This window comes from Cebus imitator, unplaced genomic scaffold (assembly GCF_001604975.1).
Source record: "Cebus imitator isolate Cc_AM_T3 unplaced genomic scaffold, Cebus_imitator-1.0 Scaffold594, whole genome shotgun sequence".
NCBI lineage: Eukaryota > Metazoa > Chordata > Mammalia > Primates > Cebidae > Cebus > Cebus imitator.
Window position 1 is genome coordinate 339,168 of NW_016107909.1, and position 12,242 is coordinate 351,409.

At 33.9% G+C, this 12,242-nt stretch overlaps 1 protein-coding gene across 4 annotated transcripts in view; it reads left to right on the forward strand.

The window, feature by feature from the left end:
* The window catches only part of YTHDC1 (YTH domain containing 1), a 36,664-nt gene extending 27,715 nt beyond the window's left edge, over positions 1 to 8,949 (forward strand). For 2 of the 4 annotated variants that reach the window (XM_017516561.2, XM_017516563.2), the window contains 6 exons: positions 2,303 to 2,385; positions 3,675 to 3,711; positions 3,784 to 3,847; positions 3,954 to 4,016; positions 5,786 to 5,920; positions 7,952 to 8,949. In XM_017516561.2, the coding sequence (XP_017372050.1) occupies positions 2,303 to 2,385; positions 3,675 to 3,711; positions 3,784 to 3,847; positions 3,954 to 4,016; positions 5,786 to 5,920; positions 7,952 to 8,176 (607 nt within the window). In that variant the 3' untranslated portion in view covers positions 8,177 to 8,949. The remainder of the gene's footprint in view (positions 1 to 2,302; positions 2,386 to 3,674; positions 3,712 to 3,783; positions 3,848 to 3,953; positions 4,017 to 5,785; positions 5,921 to 7,951) is intronic. The other 2 variants (XM_017516562.2, XM_017516564.2) reach the window with 1 other exon arrangement.
* Positions 8,950 to 12,242: the final 3,293 nt, after the last annotated feature.

A 12,242-nucleotide genomic window follows, 5' to 3' on the forward strand; every position in this document is an offset into this window, starting at 1 on the left:
TATCTGATAACCAGTGATAACCAGTTCAGATTAGATAATGCTGTGATAATACAATGTATACAGTTGAAATGAGGTAGGCATTTGTTGCTAAGAACAGGCTAGAAAGGAAGAGGAGGAAGTCTTTATTTGCAAAAATTGTTAATATTTTGTAAAAAGCCTTTTCTTTCAGGTGTGTCTCTGGATAAGCCTTATCAGATATGGGACTTTTATAAAGGATCACTAATATTTTTTCAGAAGATGACGCCTCATTTAGAGGATAAAATATTTAAGTTATTTTGATATTCAAGAGGAGCATTATTGGGACTATTTCAGATTTTATCACCGTGATGTGTTAATCCTATTGCCAAATATTCTCTAACATGTACCCAGTGAATTCATACATCTTGCTGATCTTCTGAAAACAATAGGTTCTTTCCAAAGGGGATCAAGTGGCCCTGGGAGACCCGGCAACAAACCAAAAAGAAGGGCTGTTGCTGTGTCTGTTTACAACTTTTCCAGATGCTGGCAGTACCTGTGGACTTAAAGTGTTTTTTAGAGGATCGCCATGTTATTGATCACTACTTTATGAACTAAACAGCATTTTCCAGAAAAAGGGGGTTTAACTTGTACAGAATTGGAGAAGTCTTTGCAAAGAACTGATTTAAGCCCTTCTACCCAACACCTTCCCCTGTGTAGATTTGCACACAGCTAAATCTAAAATATTCTGCTAAAGACTATTGGATGTATGGTTGATGGGATGAAACCTTTGGTTAAATTTCCTTTTGGTGGAAACATCCTGTGGTAGGTACAGATAATCCAACAAGAGTCCCCATTTCTTTGAGCTTAAAAAGGACACTGTCGATTAGGTAGGAGGAAACCTGGCAGAGCCCCTTATTTTTGGCCTAAAAGGACTGAGCACCAAGATGTCTTTTGAAGTTTTAAGCTAAGAGGTTTCCAGTGCAATACAGTATATACAAGTGAAGTTTTTACCTCAGTTTTGCAATGGACTGCAAACTATACTTATTACACCACTACACCTTCTCTCAAGCCTGCCAGGGCCTCCATTTATGTATGTGGCTTACAGCTTAAAGTCAGTAGTTGGACTACTATATGAACTGTTACTATCATGTTTTATACCGGTCGTAAATGCACTCCCCAAACTACAGGAAAGCGGTATGTTTGTTTTTTAAACCAGCTTTTAATTTTCTTAGTATTATTTATTGTAGATGCAACTGTTTTTATTCTGTTGGGGGGCTTGGGATTATTGCACAAAACTTTACAGTTTGAGTGAACTTGTGTTGAAAAAGTTAATGAAAGCAATTGGCACGCAAACAAATAGCTGAAAACTAGTGAATGCCAGGTTGTTTAGATCTTAAGGGTAAAAAGATATATATATTTTCTAAATATTTTGGACCTTTTTTTTTTGTTTAATTCTTTATTAGCTGCTAAGTAAATTGAAGTGTATTTAATGATGTATTAACCCAATTTATGGAAGACAGTAAAGAACAGCCCTCTGTAGTCAGTAAAATTTCACCTTCCAAAGAATATATTTTGAACTAGTTTTATGAACTCTGTTAAAATTCTGACCCATTAATTGCCGATTTATAAAAGCAATTTTATTTTGAGGCATTGTCTCTGGAAAAAAATTCCCTTAATTCTTAAATGTCATTAAATGTAGAAAGAAGAATTAAATGTTATTAAGGAATATTAAGAAATTAGTTTTTTAAACTTTTAAGATTTTAAAAACTTTCATGTAAAGTTGCTTTTAATAAGTATCAGATTTTCTGTATGATCATGTAAAATCATAATTTTGTGCAAAGAAGAGGAAAAATAAATTCTTAATTTTGTTTAGACTTAACCTAAAATGACATTTATAAGTTTTAAATATATAGATTTTAGAGTTACATATTGTAAATAATGATAGGTTTTCTATTTTTATTTTTCAACTGAATGGAGACTTTATTTGGGAAAGTGTTTTAATTGTTAAACTGATATTTAGTTTGAGAATGGCTTTGTTTACTTTTGTTTAGACTACTAAAATGTGACTTACATGTTTTGATCGGACTAGTCTGCAGTTTTCTCGTAGCATGAGATGGCAGGGGATATGTGCTTCCAGCACTACATTTAAAGCTTGGTTTATAGGAATTAATTTGAGAATCAAAATGTAGGAATTTAAAAATAATTTGCTTACTAAAAATTAAGATGTTAATTTAAAGTAAATAATGGATTATTCTTTGTACTTATCTCTGTCAGAAACTCTTGCTTTACTCTTTGTTCTCCCAGCAGTTTTTGGTTTAATTTCTAATATGTCTAATTTGTGTAGGCGTCGACCAGAAGATTATGATATTCATAACAGCAGAAAGAAACCAAGGATTGACTATCCCCCTGAGTTTCACCAGAGACCAGGTTAATATTTTATAATCCTGCAGATATTTGATTTCAAATTATTGAAAAAAAAAAAACAAAAACAAAAAAACAAAATTCACAATCCTACAGTTTTAAAAGTGAAAAAAATTCAAGACCTGACTACTTAAATCTTGGGAAATTTTAGTAGTTCTCATTAGTGTAATTCTTCCCTTAACTTTGTTAAGGTTGTCTAATCTATTCCAGTGTAACTCATCATATCCTATTAATTACCTGAAATTGCTAATTTTGCAAAAATGGAAACTTATCTGCACATGTGTTTAAGATTAAATGTAGTTATGAAAAGCAATAACTTTACATTCTATCAGGTTTTTTTGTTCCTTGTGGTAGTTAGCATTTCATGTGATATATATATATTCATATAATGCTTTTTTTTTTTTTTTAATCTTTATGTCTTTGGAGAAGAATGGGAAATATTCAGTATGTAATGTAAATATAGCTTTTCAATGTATCCCTTACTGGAATTTAAAAGAGCAAACTATATTCAAGAAAGGATATCATATATTTAGAACAGAGTCAGTGATACACTTGTGAAACTTAGACAAGGAGATTGATGTTAGTGATCATAATAGAGATTGATGTTAGTGATCATAATAGAATTATTATATAACAAGTGGCTTGATAAGCCTCATTCTTCCAAAATAGGAGATTCTGTTGTAGAAAGTGAAAATAGTTTTTCCCTAGTAACATGACAACTCAAATGTTTTTACATTTTAATTTGTTGGATTTTTACTAAAAGAAGCAGGGGAAAGAATATTTTTCTAATCACCATGGATTTTTCATTTACACTGTATACATCTTCATTTTTGCAACATTTGCAATTTCCCCCCCACTTTAAGTTTACATTTTGAAAAGCTTGTCTGTGGTTTACTTGGTAAGGCCTATATATACCCAAGGTGGAAAGTAAACATTTGTTTTAAGGAAGTCAGTCCTGTCATAGTGTGCTCAAGATAGTTCCGATGCCCTTGCGTTCCCTATGATGCAAAATGAAGAAATTTTCTGATTAGCAATATTTGGACTGTGAACGTAGAAGATACATATATGAAAGTTTCTCTAGTAGTTTACAATTCTGCAATATAATTATTTAGTTACTTCCTAGATTTTCATGTAATCTGAGAAGAAAATTTGAAAATGGGATAATACAGTAGTAGCATCACTTAAAGTACATATTTCATGGAAAGAATTGAAACGATTGGTAAGGAAGGTTTAATTATAATGCCAAAATAGAAAAATATAAATTTGATTTACTCAAATGCTTGATGTTTGAACAGGGTATTTAAAGGATCCACGATACCAGGAAGTCGACAGGTAAGTCGGGTTCGCTCTTGCCTAGCTTTGAATTACATTCTTGGAACTAGTTTATGAATTACCTGAATTTAGTTTCACAAATCTTATTCCCAACAGACGATTTTCAGGAGTTCGCCGAGATGTGTTTTTAAATGGGGTAAGCATTTCATTTTATCTTTAATATAGATGAAATCAGGCTCAGATTTATTTTGCAGTTCTGTGATAATTTTTAATTATATTGACATTATCATCTTTCATTTTAGTCCTACAATGATTATGTGAGGGAATTTCATAACATGGGACCACCACCACCTTGGCAAGGAATGGTTTGTATTGCTCTTATTTTTACAAGTTATATAACTTCATTTGCATTTCTAATATTTCAGGTGCTTAGTCAGAATATGATTGCTACAGTTACTCATTAAAGAGACTTAAAATACAGATTTTTGGCGGTAAATGATTGTATGCTGTCTTTCAAACTAAACACTAAAAGTTATTTGTGTTAATAGTACAGGCTTGAGAACCGTAATAGCATATTGTAGTGATTAGTAGTGAAAGGTCTGCTTGGGTTCAAATACATTTCTTTTTCTTCCCAACTGTATGACCTTGGGTCAATTTCTTAATACAACTCTTAGTTTTCCTCATCTGTAAAATTTCATGGGTATTCATTGATTCTTTGGCTCATCAAATATAATATTTAGTACTTATTCTGTGCAAGGTACTGTGCTTGTTCTGATTATGTCCTGGTTAATGAAATGAACATCATGACTGTCCTGGTATAGCTTAATATTTAATGTAGTAGTATCAGTCTCACTGTCAAGAAAATAAATTTACAAAGTACATGTGAAGTTTAGCATAGTGCCTCACTAAATTTAATTTTCTCTGTAAAATAAGATTAATTAGACCCTGATTATTCCTGCTGTTTAATTATTTCCTTTAAGAAAACTGAATTTTTCTCTTAGAGTATATTTTAGGATATTGAAGGTAGCTGAAGTATTAATTTTCAAGAAATAAAAACCTGGAAGCTTAAGTAGCTTCTACGTTTCTTCACATGCATCTCTTTATTTTAAATGCTCTATGTTATATGGCCTCTTCATCTGACTTTTGTTTTACTTTAAGGTATACAGTTTTACACCATTATATGCAGATAGTTATGACACTTTTCCCTGTAGATTCTAGGAAATTTTTAAAATGGAAATATTTAATATATGATCTTGATAGTAACTATGAAAATAATCTTTGATCTACACTTTATTCATTTCATAATGGCATTTAAAAGTTAATTAGCTCCTGGACCTTTTTTTTTTTTTTTAAGAAACAGTTTCATTTGGTCTCCCAGGCTGGAGTGCAGTGGTGTGATCATAGCTCTCTGCAGTCTTGAACTCCTGGGCACAAGTGGTCCTCCTACCTCGGCTTCCTGAGTAGTTGGGAGTACAGATGCATGCCACTGTGCCTGGCTAATTTTTTTTACAGACACGGGATCTCACTCTGTTTCCCAGTGTGGTCTCCAACCCCTGGCTTAAGGGATTCTTCTGCCTCAGCCCTCTAAAGCATTAGAATGTGGGCATCAGCCATCATACTTGGCCTGTTGATGTTTTTAAGAATAGATACATACAAAGTGGTCAACCAGTTCACCAGTTGTAGAACTAGGATGCCTGATGTTGTATGCCTGCTTCACCACTTTAACAGTAGTGTGACTATAAGCAGGTTAGTTAACTCCTTGTTGCCTCAGTTTACCCTTTTGTAAACTAGGAACAAGAGTATCTATCTCATAAGGTCGCTGTGAGAATTAATTGAGACTAGTAAAGTGCTTAGAACAATGCCTGGCTCACAGTAAGCACCATGTACGTGTTTGCTATTTTCATTAGTATTTGTATGATAGGAGTAGAAAAGTATAAACGTTATATCTTAGATGATGTATAATTTTCAACAAACAAAAAGGATATTTTGAAACACTTTAATGCCATCAAAGTAAATCTCTAGTTCAGATTCAGCTATTTGTTTAGGATTGGTGGTTTGGATGAAAGGTTCTAAGAATAGCTTGTTTACAAAGGTATTTGGTAGATTTTTAATGGAAATGGTTTTCCTTTTTTAGCCCCCTTATCCAGGAATGGAACAACCTCCACACCATCCTTACTATCAGCACCATGCTCCACCTCCTCAAGCGCATCCCCCTTACTCAGGACATCATCCAGTACCACATGAAGCAAGATACAGAGATAAACGAGTAGTAAGTGCACAAGGAGGCAAAGGTGTGAGGGAACTATTTAGAATTCTGTAGGTAATTTAAATATGGGGAGACTAGAGTATGGTGAATGACAGACCGTTGCATATTCTTACTGCAGACTGTTTTGGAGTAATTCTCAGTTTGTTTTTATTAAAAATGCCTGATTATGCCCCTTTGGATTATATAAATAGAATATATTTCTTTTACTGATCAAATCACAAACTGCTTAAGGCAAACTCCTACAAATATAACTCCTTTTAGGTAAATGTCGTAGGTGTATAGTTCCTTGGCTGTGTTCTTTCCATATTCAGATTTTAATTATACTGTGTAATTAAAATTGTTAATAGATATTTCTGAACTTTTGTGAATTCTGATCCAAGTTTTGTAGGATAGATGATGTATTAAGATAGCTAATGAGCTCTATATTCTACCAAATGTTAAAACTAGTAACTGATGAATTGTTTTACCTCTGGTTATTGTGATGATGCTAGCAGAGAATAACCAGATTGTTAATGATATGTAGCAGAAGAACAATTGTCCTTTATTAATTGGTTCTGTTAATTATTTGATAAGGTTGATGTGAAAGCTCTCTTTGATGCCTTCAAAATAGGACCAATGAAAAAAGATAGACTCTTATCTTTTTTTTCTTTTCTGGGTTTTTCAGTAGTGGGGTTGAGTTTATTAAATGCGACTTATTTATTTTTTACTAATAGTACTCTTATTTTAAAAAGTGGAATTGTCCTCTGGCAGGTGTTGGAAGCATAATTCATATGCATATACATTTGATAGCTTAGAAAGTAGTTTTGTTGTTAAAGTAGGATACACAAGTTAGAATGTTTTCCCCTCCTTACTTAGGGTGATGAGTTTGTATGGGGCCAAATAAACACCTTTTTATTTTCCCACTTAAGACGAAGAGTGAGCATATTTGTGAGAGTCAGAGCAGCTTTCTACCCTATCTTTGAGACATTTTTATGTGTTGTCAGTAACTTCCTTATCCTCATAAAGGTAGTTATTTTCTCCAAATCAAATCATATGACCTTTTAAAATAACTTGAGAGTACTAATTAACCAGTTGACAAACTTAATTAGTAATTTGTTTGTTTTTAGTTAGGCATACAAGAAAGAAATAATACAGTCTATTTATGATGAAATCTTAGTTGACTAGATGGGTTGTGGTGTTTTAAAAATTCCTGTAAGTGATCACGTGGCTTTTAAAATACAAAGTCTAAGATTTTTTTTTTCCTGAACTCTATTTATCCTTTTTAACAAGTTCTGTTTTATGGATCTTTATGTAGTGGGTTTTTGGTTAGTATACATATTCTCTGCTTACATAATCACGTATTATTATATATAAAGGGTAATGTGAAATTGTTTTTGAATCTTACTTTAGCTAAGTTTTGAAAAGGGACCAAAATCAATAAGGTGAGCTGAGAACTCAGAAAGTTTAAACTAGAGCAGAGGCCAAGTTTAGGAGCAGCGACATCTTCCTTGCACATCATGTAGTTGTAACAATTGAGTTTGAAAGAAAATACGGAATATAATACTTTCTAATTTCACCTTAAGAGGGCAGAGTTGGTTCAGTTTGTAAAATTGAAGTTGGTAGAATTGGAGGAAACATGTAGAGCTGGCCTATTCCAGAAAAACATTGGTGACACTTAGCATAATTGGCAGCATATGTGAATAATGGTTGAAGGTCATCACTAATTAATTTCTTTGGCCTAAATTTTACTGAAGGGATCAGATGGATAAGTCATTAAAGTTAAATGGAAAATGGCATGAAGAGATTTGTATAATCTCTTATAGATGTCTAATGAGACATCAACCTTTTTCTAAACTATGTCAGCATGTTACTTTCTGGGAATTAATTTATTAATGCATTTCTTTAGAGTGTTCTCGAACCTCAGTTACCTCATAGGGAATTTTTTATTTTTTATATATATTTTAAAATTGTTCCATAAATTTTTTTTTAAAATCAGGGATCCACTTACACTATTTGCATTTTTGACATACCTAATACATTTCATCCCTTTTCTAGCATGATTATGATATGAGGGTGGATGATTTCCTTCGTCGAACACAAGCTGTTGTCAGTGGTCGGAGAAGTAGACCCCGTGAAAGAGATCGTGAACGAGAGCGAGACCGCCCTAGAGATAACAGAAGAGACAGAGAGCGAGATAGAGGACGTGATAGAGAAAGAGAAAGAGAGCGATTATGTGATCGGGACAGAGACCGAGGGGAGAGAGGTCGATATCGAAGATAATCCGCTTTTGGAAGCAATGATTGTTTAAAGATACAAAAAATCTTGTATTTTTTTTGTGTGTGTTTACAAGTAGTAAATTTATTTTCAGCTGTCTACCTATAAAGTTCATTGTGTAGAAGGATTTATTATGACCCCCCTTTGTTCCAAGCATGCAGTATCATAAGAACTGGAAATACTCAAATCCGCCAAAAATGCACCGTTGACAGTTGAATTGACACTTTTGTTGAGGCAGAATGGAACAGTCCAAGAATGTAGATATTGATTCTTTCTCCATAAATGTTCATCTTATAGTGTGTTCATCCTAGAGTTATTTGTTTGTTTTTTTCTTTTTTTATCTTGATTGATAACTGCCATGATATTTTACTTTGATGTGTTTCTACATGTAGTTGCACACGGTTCAGTAAAAATAATGCTGCTATCAAGTATGCAAATATTGAAGTATGATGGTTTGTATGGCAGTGTTGTAGCAGCCTCTTGGTTTTTTCCCCTTTGCCTCTTTTTTTTTTAAACTTATAAAGTCACTTTTTATTTTTCTTCAGTCTTCAATGATGAGAGCAATATTAAGAAGACATTGGTATCTAATTTTTAATCTTTTTAAATGAAAAATTCCTATGTTCGGTAGCGTGGTTGATGCTATTGTTTAGCCGTCCTCTCCAAACTGTATACATTGCCTTGGAATGTTCACAACTTGCGTGCGTGGCAGCGGAAGATGATTCCCATATTCTACATTGCTACTGTTTTGTATAAAATAAATTGGTAAAGATTGACACTTATCTTCCGTATTTTTTTTCTTATCTAGTTGCAAGTTTTATTATGCAATAATGGACATAAAAGAATGCTGTTTGTTTAGGGATTATAGGAACCAGATTTGCTTTTTTTGAGGCACATTTTAGCAGAAATGATTGACCTGTCTTTGGTAAGTGAAACTACTTTGTACATGCTTTCTACTTTACTTCATAAATGGACTTTTAACTCTCTTAACATTAGCTCTGTATTTTAAGTTAACTGTCCAGCTCTCCCAGTGGTAACCAGCTATAACATAGAAATAGAACTGCTGAAGAAAACAATTTATGAAATAATTTTTTGAATTTTAATTTTCTTGAATTACACCTGGAGTTTTGACCTTTGGAATTTGGCCTTTATAAACATTAGGAATATTTGAATATTTGACTAATTTCTTTTATAGTATCAAACTTAGTTTGTGTAAAAAGTCGCCATAGTTTTACATTTAATCTGTATTGGCCTGAAAAAGAACATGGGCACTTTATTCTTACAGGATGTTTAAAACTGTAGTTTTATTGCATTCATTTTCATACTAGCATGCAGAGTATCTTCCCCTACATTCACAGCAGTTTTCTTTACCAGTGACAAAACTAAAGCCTAAGGATTTGTTTTAAATCTACATTGTGATAGAGTGGAAAAATAACCTTTTAGAAAACCTGAGTTCTAGTTTATGCCTTGCCTTTAATTAAACCAGTTGGTGATATATGGTAAGTCACTTCACTGGCATTATGTTTGTATTCTTCAGTAAACTAGACAAGATGACTATCTGCAGTTAGGAATTTCTGTAACCAGTTACACAAAACTGGTAGCTGCTATTAAAGGTATTTTCCTGAAATAATAGTAAGTTATAAATAAAACTGAGCACCTTGTATGCAACAAACACTTTGTGCTTTTAGAAAGAAACTCATTTAAATGGGCTCAGAGAGGCTAGTAAACTTGCCCAAGATTAAAAAGGTAGTAATTGATGGGCCAAGATTTTATCCGTGTTTTTATTTAATTTGGTGTTTCTAAGGAAGCCACCTCATCACTTTTGAAAAAATAGCATATAAATTAATGTCTGAATTGATGGTACCAGCTTATATTGAGGTTTTTTTTGTTTTTTTTTTGTTTTGTTTTTTTGTTTTTTTCCCCTGTGAGATGGAGCCTCCATCGCCCAGGCTGGAGTGCAGTGGCACGATCTCAGCTCACTGCAACCTCTGCCTCCTAGGTCCAAGTGATTCTTCTGCCTCAGCCTCCCAAGTGGCTGGGACTACAGGCACGTACCACCACACCCAGCTAATTTTTGGAATTTTGTAGAGGGGGGGGTTTTACCATGTTGACCAAGCTGGTCTCAAACTCAGCCTCAAGTGATCTGCCTGCCTCAGCCTCCCAAAGTGCTAGAATTAGAGGTGTGAGCCACTGCATCTGGCCTGAGATTTTTAAACATTAACATTTTCTTCAGGCTTAATTTTAAGCACAGGATTTTTCGAAAGTTCTCATCCACTTAGATGTTAAGTCATGCTTTGTGTGTTGGGTGTTAAAAGAGTTTGGTATTGAGTCAATCCTATTTTAAAAAGCTAACATTTTTACCAAGTATCTGGCATAATTCTAAACCCTCGTGTTGGCTCACATAATCCTCACTGTTTTCTCCTTTTCTGATTTTTTTAAATAAACTGACAGGAACATTGTATAAAAAAATGCAATATATTTTTTTCTGTACAAAAGAGAGTATATAAAATCAGAATTTTTAAATTTAATATTTGTACGTATTTATGACAGCATTTTTCATGAGAGACTTGGTTTCATGTACTGTATAGTACTGTGATTCTAAAAGTCTCCATATAAGTATGATGTGTTCAGGTGAAAAACAAAATTCAGTTATTCAGAATTTAGAAATCCAGTCAAGGATTTTATTGGCTAGAGTAATAGTTGAAGGAGTGAGAATTCAAGCATGTAATTTTTAGATTTGATTTCCTCTATAATGGCTTTTTCTCAAGTATAGTCTACTTTTTCAGAAAATAGCTATTATCTCCAAGCTTCCATTGTCCATGTAGTTTCAGTGGTAGAAGGAGACTTTTCCTCCCAATGCCCATATTAATTCCCCAAAAGGACTGAATAGCCATGTTGGCTCTGGAGTCAGCCCTAATCCAATCTCTATGTGCAGGGAAATGGGGTTCTTTGACTCCTAGCATGGCAGGCGAGAAGTTATGGTCACCTCTATGAGGATTACATCGGGAAGGACGGTTTCCGAAAGACATGGACAGACAAAATTTAATAGATGTCCATTAAATCATGATTTCATAGAAGTTCTAACGTGAATGGGTCTGACTTTCCAGAGCATTTTGTTATCACAGGTGTGCCTTCTTGCTCTTGGATATCTCTGTGTAGATTTTGCTATAGAATGCCATGGTCATTCTGAGGGCCACATGTATCCTGTCATAAAATGTTAAACCTTTGGTCATGTCAGGGGTGTGGAATTGAAAAAAAGAAGGAACTGTTGCCAGCATTTAACTGACCAAATTAGAGTTTCTTGACTCACCGTAAGGGTGACTGGGACACACATGGATAATTTTATCCTGATAATGTAAGATTTTATTTGGATAGGAAACATTCCAAATGCAGTTTGAAACACCTTAAAACTGAGGCACACAGGAAAGAACAGGCTCAAGTTTATAGTCTTCAATTTCCTTAGTAGGAATAGGAATCCTAAGAGCATAAGCAATCCATGCGTAGTATTCTATTATCTATCATATGGGTCATTCAATCTCTAATTTTTTGGGGGTGGGGGTTCTCTTATTTCTAAAGCTTACACTTTTTTTCCCTTTCAGATTCTTCTGTGTCCTAAATATAAATTATTGACTATTGTATTAAATACTAATAACAAATACTATTGACTATATGTCTTACACTGTTGACTGTTAACTGTTTTCACTTGTAACCTTCATACTAGAGATTTGAAAGATTTATAGTCAAAAATAACAGCTCTGAAAAGGAATATATAATATAAAAAAATGTAAGGCTGGGTACGGTGCCTCACACCTGTAATCTAGCACTTTGGGAGGCCACGCAGGTGGATCACCTAAGGTCAGGCATTCGAGACCAGCCTGGCCAACAGTGATGACACCTCTCCTCTACTAAAAATACAAAAATTAGCAGGACATGGTGGCACATGCCTATAATCGCAGTTACTCAGGAGGCCGAGGCAGGAGAATCACTTGAAATTTGGGAGGCGGACGTTGCAGTGCTGAGATTGTGCCATCGCTCTCCAGCCTGGGTGACACAGCAACACTTTGTCTCCAAAAAA